The sequence below is a fragment of the Manis javanica genome, chromosome 6 (genome assembly GCF_040802235.1).
Source record: "Manis javanica isolate MJ-LG chromosome 6, MJ_LKY, whole genome shotgun sequence".
Classification (NCBI taxonomy): domain Eukaryota; kingdom Metazoa; phylum Chordata; class Mammalia; order Pholidota; family Manidae; genus Manis; species Manis javanica.
Genome location: NC_133161.1, coordinates 99,110,082 through 99,129,749, shown reverse-complemented (window position 1 = coordinate 99,129,749; position 19,668 = coordinate 99,110,082). Strand labels below are relative to the sequence as shown.

The following is a 19,668-nucleotide window of genomic DNA, read 5'->3' as shown; positions in this document are numbered from 1 at the left end:
TTGCTGACTGTCTTTAAATGTTATGCAGTTTTCTGCGTCTGTCTGTCTACACTTACGTTCACTGGCAGGAGATGTACAGACACAAGAAAGTCAACGTGCTTTTCTTTTCAGTTTAGCTTTAGTTGATGTCACTGCTCAGTGTTTGCCGACGGGGTGGGGTCCTTGGTGACCAGGTTCCCAAATGCCGTCCTCTTGATGCTTACTGTCAAAGCTCCCTCTTTCTCTTCAAAGTGGTTTCAGACACATTGGACAAGCCATCAGGGGAGAGGCAGCCCTGGGGATGCCTGGATAAAAGACAAAAGCCTGAGGTCATGCAGGGACATGGTGTCCTGGGAGGACAGTGACCCCAGGGACCCCTCTAGCCCACACAGGTGCCTGGGAAGGAGAGGAGCTGTGGAGGGGCCGGGACGGCAGCGTCCAGGCCTCATTCTGCCTGGGGTGGGGAGTATTCATCACTCCCACATGCTGAAGCACTTTATAGGTGTCACCTTGCTTAACCCTCATAACAGTGGGACAGTGCTCTGTCCAGGCTGCTTAAGGAAAGAGCCTCAGACAGAGGACATGGTCGCCCAACTCGGTGCAGCTTCAGAGGCGAAATCTGGTCCTTCCCCAGGCCCCTGTGCCCTGGGTCCTGCTCCTGGGTGGCTGGTCGCTGGGCTGCAGGTCACTTGTGCCTTTGGGAGCCCCTGAATCAGCCTGAGCAGCTCAGCTGCTGCCTGCACCACCCAGGGCCAGACATGGCAGAGGCTCCCCACCCCATCTTTCCCTCCTCAGCCACAATCCCCCCAGATCTATCTACTTTCTTCTCCCAGTCACAAAGCACTTTTTAAACAGATCCATGACGCCCAGGGGCACATGTGTGTGTTAGCCAGTGTGGAGGGGAGTTGGTCAGAATTAGCCTAAGTGTTAATTTTTGTGAGTAATTCACTATTTACTTGTTTCCTTTTATTTATAGATGCCCAGCAAACCTGCTTCCCGGTATTTTTATTGTGGTTTTTACAATTCTTTATGCACTTTTGGTTACTAAAAGCAGACGCATAGATCACTATGAAAAAAAGAAAACTGGTTACATTTTTCTTCAAGAAAGCACCCCACCCGGCCACCAGCTATATGCAGTTGTCATCGACACCGGCTTCCGGGCTCCAGCCCGCTTTAGCGCAAAGGTAGTGGGGTCATCCTGGGAGATGCTCTGCGTGTGTGGAAGGATGTGGGCTGGTGTGAGTGACAGCCCCACAAACACACGGTTTGGGGAGTCTTCTGCCTTTCCCCTGTCCTTGTGCCCTGCCTGGCTGGCCCAGTCTTATTCCTGGGGGGCTCACCTCCCCCACGCACAGGCCTCCCCGCGCCCAGGACGGTCCGCTCCAGCCCTCCTCCCCTTTCCTCCTGCACCGAGAGAAGCAGCCCGCAGTGGTCTGTGTCTGAGTGGAATATGGGGCCTTTGAGAGCCATGTTCACCCTTGCAGTTGGTCTGAGTCTGTTACCTGCTGCCCAGGGGCAGACACTGGAGGGTTGAGAATGTCCAGGCCAGCTCTGAGGACAGGCAGGTGTGTGGCTGGCTGGGAGTCTTGGGTAAAGACAACCTTCCCAGAGTTGCTGATGGAGGCTGGCTTGGAGGGGACGGACAGGGTGTGCAATGAAGTGGGCGGGGTCCCACAGATGGGTCACGTGGAGGCCAGATGTCCATGAGGGAAAAGCACACAATGATGGGTGGCACCACCCTCCTTCCTCAACTGGAGGGACATTGGGGCCCATGGTGGGGCCCCTACCATGTGAATTACCATGTGAATCAATAGTGAATTACTCACAAAGATAAACACTTAGGTGGGGCTGTGAAGATAAGGCCGCATAGGCAGAACCCAGAGCCCACCCGGGGGGCTCTGTGAGTGGGGGTGTGCACTCACACGGATTCCCCAGGATGGGGGCTCCCTCTGCACTTGGACGCTCCCCCACCTCTCAAGGCAGCAGGGTTGCCTATGGAATCCATAGTAAGAGAACCATGAAGACTGGGGTTTGGGCACAGGCCACGTGGCAGGGAGCATGTGACTATGGAGCCCCTTGTGCGCCCGGGCCATGACCCCAATGTCCCTCCAGCTGAGGTGGGAGGGTGGTGCCACCTATTGTCGTGTGCTTTCCCTCATGAAGCCACATGCGACCTAATGAGTCCGATCTGGCGCTGGTTTTTCTAGACCAAATGGGGAAATCTGGCCAACCCTGGCGGGCACTACTCCCCAGGTCTCTCCCAGGGCAGCCTGAGGAATGACCACCGGGCCATGGGGCAGTGTCCCCTGCATCCCTGGGGCCCGCATGGTGGATGGCACTCCACCTTTCAGGCTTGTTTTGGGCAGGATGGGGATCTGGGGGCCCAGGCATAGATCAGTGCCAAGTGCTCAATGTCTTAATTCGTACTGTGTCTTTGTTTGGAGGTTTACATTGTCTTATGTGGTGAAAATGGGCTTTCAGAACCCAAAGAACTCTACTGTCCAGAGAAGTCCCTGTTTGAAAGGAATTCCAGACACACCTTTGTCCTGAGGTATTCTGAAACTCCAATTGCACAATTTGGGAGAGAGGCTGATCAGATCTGGTGTAGCCTTATCACAAATTCAAAAAGAAGAAATGTATAACATTGTTTTCTGATAGGGCTAACTCACATCTGATGGTTTTATAAAGCAGTTTTACTGTTTTATTTGAAGTAGATCAGATAGTAGATGTGTGTGCAGGAGGGAGTGAGGGACAAGGGCCGATAGACCCTGTGTGCCTGTAAGGTTCATGGCCACAACTTTATCTGTCACTAATCCTGCTTGATTTTGTCCATCCCCAATTGGGGGAGTGGGGCACATAGCCACTCAAGGATGGTGGGGCTGGAGTAAGAAGGACCATTTACCAGGACTTAAGCACCCGAAGGTCTCAGAAAACATGAAAGAACTGAACCACATGTTTTTCTCCTGGCAAATTTCATTCAGAATATTTATTGGTTTGGATAATTACATCTTCATTAAGAGAGAAGAGAGTCACCCGCAGGTTAGTCCACACTAAGCACACACATTATCAAGGGGTGATTGGGTTAAGGGAAGCTGGTAGGAGCTGAAGAGCTCGTGCATGGTCACTGTGCAGCAGGCCAGGGACACCACCAGGCTTCGGATGACACCCTGCATAAGGCTTGTTAATTGACATGTCCCATCAGCCCCAACGGTGAGAATTGGGGCTGGCACTGCCGGCCTGATGGGTTGTTGTACCCCCAGTGCTCCAGCCAGGCTGGGCCCACTCCAGAAGATCCGCCTCTGGCACAACAGCCATGGACCCTCTCCTGCCTGGTACGTCAGTCACGTGATGGTGAAGGAACTGGGTGTGCGGCAGGGGCACAGCTGGCTCTTCCCTGCTGAGTGCTGGTTGGCAGTGGGCAGGCAGGATGGCTGCGTGGAGAGGGAGCTGGTCTGCTTGCACCAGGGCCTCGGCTTCTGGAAGGTAGGTGGCATGCATCTGTGCATCTCCGGTGGTCTAGGAGACCACCCGTCTGTGCATCTCTCTGCAGTTCCTTAATCTCTTCTAGAGTTCCATGTATTTGTTGCTTTCTTAATATCTAAGTTAGTATCCATACAGCCGTGTCTTTAATGATGCAAGGATTAAGTGAACACCTGAGCATGGATTAATTACCCTTGCCAATTAGGCATTATTGCAGTCAAGTTTTTCTTCTTTTAATTGTGACTGTAATAACATTTGCAGAATTGATGGCGGCCTGTGGTCTGTGTCATCCAAGGGGTCACTAATCAGCTCACTTCTGAGCGCCTGGCTTAGATCCCGAACAGCAGAATTGACTGAAGAACAGAATGCACGTGTGACCCATGCCGAGTGGCAGGAGATCACAAAAAGAGACACAACATAAGCTCACAGACCAGCTCTGAAATGTTATGTTTGCCTGTTCTAATCTTCCCCAATATATGGATATATTTCATATGGTTCTAATGATAATGCTTGTGTATTTTGTACTTTCTAATTTAATATTTTAGAGTAGATTTCCTCATGAATTTCCTTTAAAATCATAGAAGGGCTATCTGATGGCCCACTGTGCACTTCTCTTTGCTTAAATATCCACCTGTTGGACATTCAGAATTTCCTTCTGTCATGCCCATAACAGAAAATGGTGTAGAAGGCACTGGGACTCGTGGCTTTGTGTTTCTGGAGAACCATTTCTCAGGCTGGTCTCAAATGGAGACAGGAAGTCAGTGAGCACTGACATTCTCCTAGGCCACCAGGTCTTTCTTCTCAGTGTGTGCCCATCGCCGCCTGCCATGGGGAGAGGGCCAGGCTCACCACCTTGCATCAGCAGACTCGACAGTGCTAACTTAGAAGAAAGCAATCACAGTGAATTTGAAATACAGAAATTCTTTCGCACCTAAAACTGAATGCTTGATTCAATGGGAGTCTCCTTAGATGATTACCTTACATAAATATAACTGCCTGAATATCTTCCATGGTCTATTCCCCAGCTGTTTTGCTGGAGAGCTTTGAGAGAAACCCGTGCTTACTAATTCAGCTGCAGAGGTGCACAGGTGGCCATGCCTAGGGGTTGGTGTGCACCCTCGCTGCCTGTCCCTCTTTTGAAAGCTGTACTCTCATCCTAATAGACCCGTTTGCTTGCCTTTCCTGTGTGCTGCTGTTTGTTGTCCTGTTTGCTCTAGAAGAGTGCTAAGCGCTGAACACTGTTTGAGTAGAACTGAACCTTTGGAACTCGGTGCATAAACCACATGTGGCCCTGTGTGGCAGGTGCTGTGGGCTATTGAGGGCACAGGAGGTGCTCCCAGCCCACAGGGCACTCAAAGCTGGGTAGATGTACCTGTGTGGCAGGGAACTGTGCTGGGAACGAGGGTTTTATATGTCTATCAGGAACACAAAGGACAGATGTGGGGTCCACTGGGTGAGGGTTCATTAGGAGGCTCTACAGAGTAGGTGTGAACACTGAGCATGAGGTGGTATGGGGGCAGTGTATCCTCCAGCTCCAGACACCCAGTGGCAGATGGCGTTGGGCATGCCCAGTGCACTGAGTGCGTGGCGGGACAAGGAGCTATGGAAGAGGCAGAAGCAGGCAGGGGCGAGTGGCTGGCATGCCCAGCGTAGCTTGGCCCCCGGCTAAAGAAACCCACTCAAAAGGACTGGTGGTCAACCAACGTCCACATGTGTGTGTAACATGCAGTGTCTATGCCCTCTGTCTGCTGCAGCTTTTGTACTCCAAGTTCACAGAGTACCTGGAAGACTTCCACGTCTGGGCCTCAGCATACAGCGCCCCACCCTGCAACGGCCTCCTGCGCACACAGCGCCTTACCGTTGCCTTTGCCCTGCTGTGCACACACGCGTGCCTCACTGCCCTGGTCACTGCCACCAGATGGAAGCAGGTGGGAGGCACTGGGTTTTCCTTAAAGTGGCTTCCAAGTCCCAACCTTATCATGTGATGCCTTGCTGACTCAGGAATTAGCCGAATCACAGTGCCCAGGGAGAGGTGGGAGGCAGGGCAAGGGAGCTGTGGGCCTCTGGAGCCCTGGAGGGGATGTCGGCCTGGGAGGGGCCGGGAGGGCCTGTGGGCAGGGGTCTCTGGGTGAAGCCAGCACAGGCCTGCTTCCAGTGATGCTTCTGTGTGGAGCTCGCAACTTCTTTAGAGGGTCACCCACCTAATTGTCTAATGAGAACACGCCTGCATTCTTTTAACATTGGCAGTTAATTCAGAGTTTAAAAATCCTCTGATGGAGGAGGAGGGAACAGTTTGGATGGCCCTGTTTCCCCTTGGGATGCCAGTTTGCAATGGGCAGCTCGGTCCCGCAGTTCCTCAGGAGCTGTAGAGGGTAATTCTAAATCAGCACAGGCAGAGTGGAGGCTTCGCCTTCCTTTGGAAAATAACCATAGCCTGACTTTGTGGGGGAGGGAAAGCAGTCAGATATGCTTCTTAGGACAACCTCATGGCCATTCATGGGCCCCCCAGGGGCTGGAAATGTGGAGGGGCCTTTTCAGAGGTGGGGTTTGGTGACAGGGCCACCAGAGAGCAGTAACAGTAGTGGGTTGGCAGAATCCTTTAAAAAAAGAATAACAGGTGTGTAGAATGTATAAGATGATTAAGAAACGTCATCAAGTAGCAGTAAGGGAGCAGCTGTGCCACTGGGACAAGAACAGGCCATGGTCAGGAAGCCTACGGTGGCATCCTCCTCCGAGGTTGACCGGCTGTCTGATCCTCTCGGCCTCTCTATTGACAAATGGGTTGTTGGTGCCCTTGCAGGACCGCAGTCAGTTGAGGGGTCAGTCAGGGGAGCATAAGACACACCCAGCATAAAGAAAACGCTGAGCAAATGTTTGTACAATACAAAAAGATTCATGTAGGAGAAAAACAAGAATATGCCTTGTGATTTTTCTTTTCTTCTGGGATGATTCAGGGAGCGAGAACTTTAGTTTCCTATAAAGAAAATGCTCACATCAGATACCCTTGTAATTTCAAGATGACTGTACATGTTAAGCCAGGCCTACTTCAGGGATGTCTCTGCTCTGTTGTGTCACTGCAGCTCCCGTGGGCTGCCAGCCCCAGCAATGTCACTGCCGGGTCCTTCTGGACGGGTTTCCTATGCGCCCTCCTGGCTTCTCCTGGGGCACAGCTCTTGTCCCTGCTCTTCAGGCTCAGCAAGGTACCAGCGCCCGCCACATGGCCCTGTTCTCCTGGGTGGGCCCTCATCACGGGGACACCCACCAGAACCATTGCCTTACTTCCACAGGAAGCCAGTGGGCCTCCCCGGGCAGAGCCATACCTGCCCCCTCAAGGAGCACTGGAGGACGCAGCTCAGGGTAAGTTTGCATGTTCCCTTTAAAGGGGTTTGGTGTTTGCTTTAAAATCACAGCAGCAGGGAGATGAGGAAGTCTGGGGTGGCAGTGGGGTCGGAGAAACTCCCCCGTGGTGGCTGACTCTTGGGAAGGCTGGTCTGCTGAGTGGGCATTGTGTCTCTCACTTCCGTTTGCATAGTGTTCATTGTGAGGCTAGCTGGGTTTCATTCATTTCAAAGCCACCTGAGCGTTGTCCAGGCCCACACCAGGACAGCACCGTGGCTAGTCCTCCCTTCAGCCCTGTCCGTTTCCAGTGTTTCCTGAAGAAAGTGCTCTCCCAGGAACCCTCCCTCCCTGCTTAACATCATTCATTTGACTTTTCAAATAAGGCCCTGATACCCGTAGAAGGACAGCTGGTGCACAGAAGACATACGAGGTAAACTGAATTGTGCACAGTGCTAACTCTCTGGCCTGAAATGCTACCAGTTAGGTTTCTCTGGTGTCTGCCTTGACTGTGGTCTGGCCACAGGTGGTCAAGCCCAGGGTGGGGTAGAGATGTGGGAAGGATGCGCTGGAAACCTGCTGGACTGGCTCCTGAACAGGCTGGAGCAGCTGTCCAGGCATTGAGCAAAGGCCGGATGGGAAGGCGTGCAGCCAGCAGAATTTGGAAAGCCACCTTGGTATAGAAAGAGATGTTCTAGAAGCTGGGCCTGAGCAGGGGTGGCATTGTTAGGTCCAGTGGGGGAAACTCGGTGAAGCAGGGGTCCTGGGTATGAGCCTGGCTGCTCTGTAGTCCCTGGGTGGGCCTGGGAGGAGCTGGCCCCAGGCAGGTGCCCCATGGTCCAGCCCTCACCTATGACCTAGGCAGGTTGAAGGACAGGTTCAAAGAAAATGAATCACATCACCACCTGGCTTATTCTGGATTGGTGTGGTTGTGCAGCTAGTTGGGTGGGATTCTTCTCTGTGGGAGTGTTGGGGGCACATGTGTTTCCTTATCATTTGGAATCCCTACCTCCTTGTGGAAGCTCCTTCTCCTGAGCATGGTGCTGGTCCCCAGGCCTGTGTCCCCACTGCTGTCCTGCTTGGAGCTGCCCACTCCCCATGCCAGGCCAGCTCTCTGCCCTTCTGCCATGAGCCTCACTGACCCCTTGCTGTAGACAGAACTCTGCTGTGGTGGGTCCACAGCCTGTGGAAGGCAGGTGTTGTCACCTCTGGCTACAGCAAGCCTGTTAATGCCATTGCCACCCTCTGCAGGGTGCAGAGCTGCTGGCCCTGGGCTGCCTGCATATCCTCCCCAGAGCCCATCCTGAGGCCTGGGGCTTAACAAGTGGCCAGGCCATGTCTGCCTCCTGAGAAAACTTTCACTCACTCTGCATTACTGTGATGGCCCCAAATTCTACCGAGCCCTGTATGCACTGGGACACTAACTAGTCAGCCTTCTTTTCAAGGGTAACATTCTCTCTGGGAGTGCCAGGCCCTGTCCTGCCCCCGAGCTGGAGGCCCGCAGAGCTGCCCCAGGCCAGCGGGCAAACAGGGAGAAGAGTGACGTCTGTGCTGTCAGCAACCAAGGTGACGGTGGTGGTGGGTGTGCAGCACGGCCCTTCCTGCTGGGCCCCTTGGCCCCTGGGAGAGGCAGGGTTTGCACAGTAGGGCCAAATGTGACTGAACATATGATCATGTCTAAGCCAGGCCCATCTGAAACCAAGGCATCAGCTTCATTCCAAAGCCCTGGTGATTTCTGGTGTCCTGGCAGGAATTTAGTTGTGTCTTTTGAAAACCAATAATAGACTCTTAACTCTCCTTTAAGTATTCTGAAATTTGAAACTTCAAATGTTTTTGATGCAAATTAGAATGAATAACTCTGCAGCTCCAGGCGATGCTGGACAGTGAGCAGAGCCTCAGACAGGGAGCTGCAGGAACAACGGGGCGGTGTGCATGAGGGCCGCCCAGGCCTAACACTGCCTTCTGCCTGCCTCTGGGCCCTAATGGGATCTACCCAGAGAAGTGATCACCTGGGAAACTGGGCCTCCAGGCGACTCCATGCAGCAGATGTGGGGCAGCCCTCAGAGTGCCCTTGGTTCCAAAGAAGCTAACAGAGTGGGCACGAGTTGCTGCTCTCTCGGGAGGTGGACAGTGCCAGCATGGCCCCTACTCCCTGCTCCTCTCCCTCCTCCCTGCTACTCATAGTGAGAAATATAAACTGTGGGGCACATATAGCAACAGACCATAGCCCAGACTGTGGCATAATTCTGATGGAAAGTACTGATTGTAAACAGCACTTTGTTCTGAGAATGGCCACATTTTCTCCCAGGCTGGAGATGGTGGTCACTTCATGCAATCAGCCATTGTGTAGACCCAGCAAAGCTCCAGAGAAATACCAAGTCCACAACACTGTAAACTGTGACACCAGTTGTCTGTGAGGAAGGCTGAAGGATCAGACAAGACAGAAAAAGAAAAACCATAAAATCCCCACTTTAGGCAAACTACAAATCTCTGGGCATTAAGCTTCTCCAGAGAAACAGAACCAATAGGGTATATGCAGATATACACAGAAAAAGATTTACTGAAAGTAAGTCACGTAGTCATGGAGGCGAGAGGTTCGAAGATCTGCTATCAGCAAGCCGAAGGCCTGGAAGAACTGATGTTTCATTCAAGCCCAGAGACAGAAACAGCCCATGTCCTAGCTCAGAGGCCGTCAGGCAGGAGGAAATCCCTCTGATTCTGGGAAGGCCCGCCTTTTTGTTCTATTCAGGCCTTCTCCTGATTGGATAGGGCCACCCCATGCTGGGTCCACCTGTTAAATGTTCATCTCGTCTAGGAACAGTTTCACTTAACACACCCAAAATAATGTTTCACCAAATGACTGGGACCCCCATGGCCCGTCCAGTTGGCACATAAAAGTAATGACTGCATTTGGGTGAGGATGGAAGCGAGCAGGTCTGTTAACACATGTGCCTCTTCCCTGCGGCTCCTCAGTCCCCTGCAGTGGCTTTGAAGAACTCACCGCACTCCGGTGGCCAAGGACCCTGCTGCCTTGGTTGAGCTTTGCAGCGTGGGCCATTTGTGGGATAGTCTGCATGGCCTCTGGCTTGGGGACAGGACTCCTAGGGTACAGGTGAGTGGCAGAGGTTTTCAAATACTCTCAGGGCTTTGGGTGGAAAGTCTAACATTTATAAGGAAATCTCGGGTTCCTGGGAGCTCATGCAGTGTGGTCCCCTAACATGACTACTGCTGTCATAGTCTAATTTCTACCTCCATCACCTTGGGGAAAAAGAGAAACACATGAAAACCCCAAAGGGCCTCTGGGGCTGGCCAACTGTGGGACGGCAGCTGGCCTGGATAGAGTCCTGGCTGTTACAAGAAGCCCAGGACCCTTGCCCAGCTGCTGAGCTCCCTGGAGGGCATGCTCTGAGCTGGTGCATCCTTAATGCGTCCTGTCTTCGGACAAAGCGTATACCTGCAAGACGGGGGTCACTGTGTATATCCCATACATTCTGGCTCCATCCACCACCTGCATTGATCCCCTCTATAAGCCAGTTGCTTAGAAACCTCTGTGTGCTTCAGTTTGCTCACCTGTGAAACAGGAGTATTTGTAGTGCCTAATGCATGAGGCTCTTGGAGGAGCAAGGAAATCCTCAATGTGATGGTGTTAGCATAGGGCCTGGCACCTGTTCGGTGCTCAGCACATGTGAAATTCACCATTACCCTTATTAGCACCGTCCACCCTTCCCATCTCTGCCTTCTCTGTGCTGGCTGTTCCCTTACCTCCCGCACAGCAACTTCAGGGAGGCTGGCGGCCCCTTGGCAGGGAGAGGCACCCTCCAGTGCCAATGCTGTCCGGCCTCCCATCGTGGGTCCCTGGGCGCATGCAGGCAGTTGCTGACACAGCTCTCCTGGCAGGTTTGGACCCATGTGGTGTGCTGGGTGGATATACCTGCTGGTTCTCTCTGTGCTGTGCTGTGCTTTCATCACCCAGCCACTCATGGTGAGCAGGTGGACTCTTTATCAACAGGGGGCTGAAAAGGGGTGTGGCTCTGGTCTGAGAACTTCTGCATTCTTTCCAGCTTAACTAAGGAGTGGTGAGGAACCCCGGGAAGCGGGTCCCATGCATGGCTGCTCAGCCCTCATATGCTTCCCTAGAAAACATTTCAACCCCCATTTCCATTTGAGGCCACTGAGCCTGAGAGAGGTGGGTCTCTGGTGGGATCCCAGGCAGGTGACGCTGGCCTGTGTCTAGGCTGGCAGTGCAGCCCCTCCCAACCAGGAGGTGGGGACACATCCATAGGGCATGGTATGGCACCCACTCCGTGTCTGACTTCTCCCCAGATCGGCCTTGTGGCGCTGGGCTTCGCTTGGAAAAGGAGAGCCGACAAGCACTTTTTCACTGAGTCATTACGAGAAGCTACCAAGGGTCTGGACGCTGAGCTGGAGGAGCTTCCCAGGACCTGCACGCCCCTCCATTCATGCTGTGGGGTCCCCCTCTGTGCAAGTGAAGTTGAAAAGGTGTGATGCTGTCCATGAGGCTGTGCTGCAGAGAGCTGCTCCCGCCTGGTTTTGCATGTACAAACTCACTCTTTGAATTCAAGTTCAGTTGCATTTTGGAGACCCACAGGTGTACGTGGAGATGAACGAACAGCATCTAGTTCCTTACCTTGATTCCTCCCCCACAGAAATCAGAGCATCAAGAAAATGGGCTTGTTTTAAAATACTGAAGCAAATGAGAAATATAATTCTCGGCCATGATTTTGGAGAACTTTTGAGCCATTTGCGTTTCAACAGACCCACAGAAAATTTACTCCCTCCCCCGTCTTACCTTTCCTCCCTCCCTCCTTTCTTCCTTCCCGTGCTCTGCTTTTCCTCTCCTGTGGGTGGCATTCTCCTGGCAGGGCAGATGACATGAGGGAAGAGAAGGGCCAGACTCCATGAGGAAATGCACAACCCAGTTGCTAGGTTAGTGCCTGTGACCTGCAACAAGCATCGACCTCACATGGAATGGCAGTTAGCTGTGACCGGGGCTATAAACTGCTCATGACAGCCAGACCTTGTCCCCACTCCCATCCTCTCAGAGTCCAGGAGCTCCTGATGGCTAAACTGGCACAGGGTGACCCGTGGGGCCTTCCTCCCATAACCCACGACCATGATAAATACGTGGTGCGTTTACTCCGTCCCGAGCCTTCTGCAGTTTGTCATGCACGCTTTCTTCCCGCTACTGTGTTATGGGCTCTCACATGCCTCCTGATGTGGGACCGTCACTGCCTCCTTCTGTAAGATGAGGAAGACGGATGCTGGGAGTGGTGAAGCAATTAGAGCGAGGCCACTTGAGTGGAGCCTTGGGCCTGGGCCCCAAACCTCAGTCACATCCCTTCCTCAGTCCCCCCAGGCCCCCAGCACATTGGCCTCTGAGTGCTGCATGTTCTGGCCTTCCTCACCCCTTGAGGTCTTGACTTTCCTTTAAGGCCCCCTTCCTACTGTGGCCACACCTGCCATGCTGCCTTGTCCCTTGTCTTCCTGTGGTCTCAGCCACAGGTAAGCTTCCTTCCATGGATGCAGCCCTGATCCAGGGCCGCTACCTGCCTACCTGAGTGCTGCAGCACCCCCAGCCAGCTGACCTCGTGGCCACCACCTGCCAGCACTGTGAAATCCAGGGGTTCCCCAGCCTCAGCTCCCCAGCGGCCCACATATGTAACTGCCCCAGCCTCTTAGATGCCCCAAGGGCCTGGCCAGTGCCAGCTCAGCAGATGAGCAGAACTGCCCCTGCCACTGGACTGTGACCGACAGGCCTCTTGGGTGACTCTGTGAGTGCCCAGCCTTGACCCTGCTAACAGAGCCAGCCTGGGACATGGGCACACTTCGTAGCTGGGCTGCCTCCTCCCAGGCCACTGCCCACCAGCCTGGTTATGCCTCCTGCACAAAGCAGCCCATTCCTAACCCTAGGTGGATGTGGAGCCGCGATGCCGCTGTTCCAGGTTCATGGGAGCACCAGGGCCTTGGCCTCCATGGCAGCCCTGAGCTCACGTGCCCTCATCCCACAGGCCTTGGCTGTCCGGCAACATGTGCGCCGCCTGCGCTGGGCACGGCCACCGACCACAGCGCAGCTCAGGGTCACCAGGGACAGGATGAGAAGAGAGGCATGGACACAGGTGATGCTGAGGTGGGTGCAGGCTTGCAAGGCCGGGTCTGGCCCAGCCCCCTTTTTGTAGGGAGCACTGAGCAGGTGGGACCTTGCTGGCCCCAAAGTCGTGCTTTTCAAACCGACCACTGCGTAGTCAGGATACGGGAGGCCAAGGCCACCTGGTGTCAGCTTGGTCTGCAGGTGCTGGTGATGAAGTTAAGGACTCCTGTCCACAGGCCTCAGTGCACATGGCTGCACACAATGGGAGTGGACCCCCACTGGGTGGGTGCTTTGCATGCTGCCTGGGACTTATGCCTCCCTACTGGAGCACCTGGGGAGCAGGAAGGCACAAGACAAACAGCCTTTCCTGGGGCATCAAGCTAGCCCCATGACATATATTTAGCAATAATATTAAAATATGCACACATATTTATGGTGCTTGATGCAAAATCTGCACAACTTCTTTTAGATGAGACACAAAGCCTCACATGTCCCACACGCATGGCAGCTTCCCCACCTAGACCTCAGACACGTTTCTCTCAATGACACACATTCTCACACCTCATCCCAGTGGATGTAGGACCTTGTGCAAACACCAGCTGAGTCTTTTCTCTAAATCCTAGATGTTATTTGCTCTCTCAGATCCTCTTGCTGTACTTTGGCAAGGATTTAGAAGTTGCTGATACTTTGCAAATGGGGTGATGCTAACCTGCAGTGGGACCACTGACAGCAACTTCTGAAAACCCTCCATCGCAGTATGGGTACCATTTGCTCCCCCTTAAGGAGGGAATACGTCCGAAAGCAAACCTTTTCCCAAAGTGAAGCTGTGGTTGTGTTACATGTTCCAGGGAGAGTGTGGGAGGAACTGTGGGGCAGGTGGAGGAAAAGTCTTAATCCCTACAACTCTTCCCCTGAAAATGGAGCGATTAGAGAGCAAAACAAAACCCACAGAAAACATGTGCTTTCGCAGAATGAGAGGGCAAGTTGCTCCCCACAAGCCCCCAAAGGCAGACAACTGGGAGAAACCCCTTGAGCACCCCAAGAACTGGGTGCAGGGGAAGTGTTGGGGTGCCTGGTGCCAGAGAAGTGGGACCCAAAGCCCACTGGCCATCGCAGGCAACGTGGTGTCCCTCTGAGAGAGTACAGGGGTGCGAGGCCTTTGCACTCTGTCCAGCTCCCAGGAGACCAGGCTGCAGCCGGGGCCAGGGACCAGCACGGGTGCACCCAGGGAACAGTCAGAAACAGCAGACGTGGCAAAACCAGCTCTTCTTGCATATGACATGGCTGAAAGTCTGTCATGAAAACTGAAAAACAAAAAAAAACATACTACAGATGGTAAGGGAATTAAGTGAAGTAACAGGTTATAAAATTAAAATACAAAGAATACAAAGTCCAATATCCTTCACATGTTCAAATGAAAGCCAGTAGAAGATTTGACAGAAGACTCTATTCAACACAACAACTAAATAAAATACAAAACCCCTCGGGTACAGGAATAAGGGGAAATGCACAGAACTTCCAGAGGAAAGTAGAAGCAGTGCCAGAGCACAGATGTGGGCGCAGGTGCACGGAAACATGTGCCTGCGGACGCAACACCGCTTCTTCCTCAAGTTCTCTCCAAAAGCAGTCTATGAATTTAACACGATCCCAATAAAATGCCGTCACACTTTTTTTTTTTTTTACTGGTTCTGGTCAATTATAAAGTTAGTTTAGAAGAACAGATGCAAACAGCTGGCCGAGAAAACCCTCAGCAGGCAGAGCAAGTGGGGGGCCTGTAAGGTTGGAGGCACCGGAGGGAGGGGTGAGCACCTCCAACACTGATGACGTGCCAAAGTCCCCAGCTGCTGCCCCCTCCCAACCTGAAAAATGTGCCTTAGGCTAGCCAATCCTCGCCCGCTGTAAATCTAAGCTCTGCCTCCCCCTACCTTCTTTAAAAACTCACCGCCTGCCCTGCTGAGCGTGACTTCCCTGGCCTGTGACTAGCCAGACCAGGCAACATCGCCCGGGATTGCGCTCAAATGAACTAACTGCCTGGCCCTTTGTTGCCTCTCATCGCCTGCTTATTTCGGTTAGAATTTACCTTACAGGGCCGGCTCCGCAGACATTAAGGAGATTACAGGCATCTTAAGGGGCGCGGTTTCTGGCACATGAATAACAGCAACAGCCCACAGACAGAATAGAAAACCCAGGAAGGGACTCACATATGAATGCCAAGGCTAGTAGGTGATGCAGGTGGCATCTCAGCCCTCTGCATTAAGACAGAGTTCTTAATATGTGGAATTGAGAAAACTGAATAGTCATATAGAAAGAGTAAAATCGGCTGCTTTTGTCACACCACATACAACTCAATTCCAAATGATTAAAGATTTAAATATGAAAACAAAACCATACACGGTCTGGCTGGAAGAATGAGTAAATTCCCCATGACCTGTGAGTGAGGAAAACTTCCCTGTGACTTGAAATCCAGAAACAAAAAGGGAAAAGAAAAATAAATTTGGTGACAAAATGTGAAAAAGAAAATAAACTCATGGCAAATAATACTCTGCACAAAGTAGAAAGACAGTGACAAACTAGGAAAGAATACTTGTAACAGACACAGGTCTAATCTTAACGTATAAAGATCTTCAAAAAAATGGAAGAAACCCATGACTCAAGATGTGCTCAAGAACTGAACAGACAATTCACAGGAAAAAGAAATGCAAATGGCACTTCACTTACCATAAGAGAACTGCAAATTAAAACTGCAAAAATCTAGAAATGTGACCACATACCATGGTTAGAGGGCCAAGGGAAAAGAGATGCCAGAGTACAGTGTTGGTGTGAATGTGGAATGATGCCACGTGTGGGGAATCTGCAAATCTCAGGGAAGACACAGGTACGAGACTTGATGCAGGACCTTCAGAGCAGAAACAGCCTGGAAATCACCCCGATGTCCTCGTTGGGCCCAGGGCCCAGAGGGGTAGTGCTTAGCTGTAAGAAATCCCAGGTCTGTCTGCACAGACATTGGGAAGGCCTCCGGGATCTGTTGCAGGAGGGAAGCAAGGTAGAAAAGAGCATTAACCTGCCAGCCACTGAACAGAAGGGGATATGAATCTTATCTACATGCATCTGTTTATCCTAAATAAAACAAACAAGGAAAGATAGCTCATATCACTTCAGAAAGAACTTCCTTATGGAGGAGAGAAGGAATAGGATTTTCAAAAATTTATGTTAAGATTTAAAAATTTGACCTTCCAAGCCCAGCCCCTGAGGACAGAAACAAATTAAGGGAAAAAATCATAAATCTGTTTTCATTCACTGTGTTATTGCGGAGTGTTGCTGTCCTTATTCTGATGGTTGATTGTTGTGGGGTAAAGCAAATGAGGAATTCTGTGACTTGAAGCTTCCTGGTGTTCTTGAAGCTAAGATCCTCAGTGTGGGAGACAGGAGGTACAGATTTGAAATTGTGAAAAGTTAAAATCCCGTAGACCTGAGTTTGAGCAGGAAGTTAAGGGGAAAAAATATTGTCTAGGTCTGTCCACCAAGAAAAGGCCTTAAACAGCCTGTGAGCCATGGGTACCCACAGCACCCAGATTTTGAAATCTGGTTTCCAATGGTGGAAAATTCCATTTTCTACTGAAAAGAATCAGGCATTGTTGGAATTCCTGAAATTCAGTCTGTGGCAGAACATGTACAAGATAAGCCTGGAACATTTCTTAAGCAAGGAGGTAATGAATGACTACGGGCCTCGGAAGCCAATTTGAAGAGGCTCACTGGGTCAAAGATGGGTAATTTGACATCAGATCAGGAATTGCAACTACAGTGAACTGAAACTCATCAAATATATGTAAAGCCTTGAGTTTGATAACAAAAAATGTAATTGTTCAGTCTTGGCAAATGCTCTGGACCCAACTTTGAAAAAACCGGTAATGATGTTACCAGTTCTCTCTTTCCCTGTACAAACGAATCCCCAGGGAAATCGTCTGTTTCTCTTGATAGCAGTATTCCAGCTAATGGAAGACGGTAACATGATAGAATCAGAACCTGACCTTTTCCCAGTCTTTAATGAATTAATGAGTCTAAGCCTTAATCATCAACAAAGTCCAACACAAAGAGAAGAGGAGGAAGGAACCAGACATGTGCCTTCTGATGGAAAACACATCACCTATGAGGCAGGCTACCCGAAATAGCCTCGTCTGGGTGTGGTCCGACTGTGTGCCAACCTGCAGTTCACCTGAGAGCACACTCGGGGACCCCATGGGAAGGGAGTCTACAGCACAAAAACAACATTTTCTCAACAAATAAATTACAAAGAAACCAAACAGAGGTGGAGGTGCCGCCCACAGGTTGAACGAGAAGAAAATAGTTCATGTAGCCCACCACCTTAACAGGATGCCAGGACTGTGTGGTCACCTCAGTAGATACAGAAGAGCGCACCCAACAGCCCTTCACAGGGAAAATGGTCTCTGCGAACTAGGCATAGCGGGAGCTTCCCAGACTCACCGTGTCTGTGAAAACCCTGCAGCTCACTCAGACTTAGGCCAACAGCGAGTGCTTATTCAAACCAACGCAAGGCGAGGATGTCCTCTCTTACCGCTCTCGTTAGACCGCAAGTCAGAAGTCCGAGCCAATGCAGTGGGCAGGGAAAGTAAATAAAAGGCTTACAGATTTGAAAGGAAGAAATAAAACAGCCTCTTGGCAGATGACGTGAAGAGGCTATACAGAAAATCCCAAATAGTCTACAAGAAAGGCTTCTAGGACTAATCGGAGAATGTTAAAAAGTTACAGGGTGAAATTCAATAAACTGTCAACCATGTTCCCAGATGCCAGCAATGAACAGTTGGAACTGAAAATTGAAAAAGCAGTACTATTTACAATGCACCAAAGAAATGCTTAGTTATAAGTCTGATTAAACATGTAGAATTTGCTGAAAACCAAAAACACTAATGAAAGAAATCACAGATAATAAAGCAATGGGCCACACACTGTGTTCATGGATTGGTAGACTTGGCAGTGCAAAAGTGTTGATTCCTCTCAGTTTGATCCCACCAACTCCCGAGAGCTTTCTTGTAGTTAGTAACAAGCTGATTCTAAAATGTATATGTGGAAAGCCAAGGAACCAGAATAACCAAAACAATTCTGACATGGATAACTAAGCCACGATAACTAAGCCAGTGTGGAAATGCTCACAGGACCAACCTGTCCATCAGGAACAGTACAGGGACCCCAGAAAGAGATCTGTGCAAATATGCTCAACTGGCAAAGGCACAAAGACAATTCCTTGGAGGAAGGGGAGTCTTTTTTCAAAAATGATTTTAAGAAAATTGGGTGTCAATGTACAAATAAATGCTCACACCTTTCCCAAAAATTCCTGCCTGGGGATTTAAAAGCCTGGTTAAAATTCCATTAAAAATCTTTTGCTGGAAAAACTGAAGGAACAAAATAGCAGCAGATTCACAGACTCTAAGATGGGACTAGCGGTTACCAAAGGGGAGGGGTGGGAGAGGGTGGGTGGGAAGGGAGGGAGAAGGGGATTGTAGGGTATCATGATTGGTGCGCATGGTATGTGTGGGGTCAAGGAGAAGACAGCATAGCTCAGAGAAGGCAAATAGGGACTCGGGCATCTTACTACACTGATGGACAGTGACTGCAGTGGGGTATGGGGGGTACTCAATAATAAGGGTGAATGTAATAACCACATTGTTTTTCTTGTGAAACCTTCATAAGAGTGTATATCAATGATACCTTAATGAAATAAATAAATAAATAATGTTTTGCTGGATCCGTACACACTGAGTGTGTGAGGATGCTAATTTTAAAATCTCTGTTTTACAGGGACATTGCCATGTACACCTTCATGCTGCTTCTGCACTTGTTTTTAACATATGGGCAATTCTCCCGAGATGAACAGGCTCTCAATCAAGCTATCCGGAATGAGTTTACAAGGTAGGTTGTTTAGGTGACCTTCTCTACATCTGGGGCCGCAGCACTAGGAGTGATCTGGGCATAGCCAGCATGTGCCTATGGGGCCCAGAGCTCAGGGTGCCAGGGCAAGGGGTCCTGTACTTCATTACTTTGAGGGAATCATGTCTGTCTGCTATTATAGACTGTAGAGAAGCAGACCCTCCACACCACGGGATCACTGTCTGGGACATCATGTTTTTGTAAGACTGAGGCCCTCTTCACCACTGCCCCACATAGGAAAAATGGGAAGAGTAGTCAAAGTGTCTCATGGACACTATTTTCCCCACTGGTAACAGGTAACTGCCATGTGCAGACTTGGGACTTGGTCACATTTACAGTATCTCAGTTTGGCAAATAGTGAAACCATGATATTTCAAGGCACGTTAAGCTCTGTGCTGAAATAGGGTTTTGCAGTTTCTTTTTTCAGAAAGCATCTGAGTTCTTTAGTCAAAGAAATTTACTGTGAATTGTTGCAGTTCACGAGAACTAGCTCAGAATTTTAGACACTGGTAATACCCCCTCCCATTCTCAAGTGTTCATTTGTTTCTTCCTGCTATGATAAGTAGTAGATGTTCACTGTAGGTTAAAATGAAAAAGAGGAAGCAGAGAGATTTCCATATGCCACCACCCAGAGAGACCACTGACTACATTCTGTTGTGTTGTATTTCTTCTCCATGTTTCAGTGTTTCTGTAATTGGGGTGCAAATTATAATCAAGGTGTACATCTCATACGGCACTCCATTCCATTTTTTTTGAAAATTCATATTAAATGACTGTTTTCACCTGCCAAAAATACTCAGTCTGAGAGTTCTTTCAAAGCA

The 19,668-nt window shown here is 50.5% G+C and overlaps 1 protein-coding gene across 1 annotated transcript in view; it reads left to right on the top strand.

Moving 5' to 3' along the window:
• The window catches only part of PKD1L1 (polycystin 1 like 1, transient receptor potential channel interacting), a 131,764-nt gene that overhangs the window by 80,152 nt on the left and 31,944 nt on the right, over positions 1–19,668 (top strand). Inside the window, exons 35-47 of the mRNA XM_073240006.1 lie at positions 956–1,163; positions 2,424–2,530; positions 3,240–3,462; positions 5,214–5,387; positions 6,540–6,659; positions 6,747–6,816; positions 7,182–7,228; positions 8,241–8,361; positions 9,769–9,907; positions 10,693–10,777; positions 11,119–11,295; positions 12,825–12,943; positions 18,719–18,829. Coding sequence (XP_073096107.1) covers positions 956–1,163; positions 2,424–2,530; positions 3,240–3,462; positions 5,214–5,387; positions 6,540–6,659; positions 6,747–6,816; positions 7,182–7,228; positions 8,241–8,361; positions 9,769–9,907; positions 10,693–10,777; positions 11,119–11,295; positions 12,825–12,943; positions 18,719–18,829 — 1,701 coding nt within the window. The remainder of the gene's footprint in view (positions 1–955; positions 1,164–2,423; positions 2,531–3,239; positions 3,463–5,213; positions 5,388–6,539; positions 6,660–6,746; positions 6,817–7,181; positions 7,229–8,240; positions 8,362–9,768; positions 9,908–10,692; positions 10,778–11,118; positions 11,296–12,824; positions 12,944–18,718; positions 18,830–19,668) is intronic.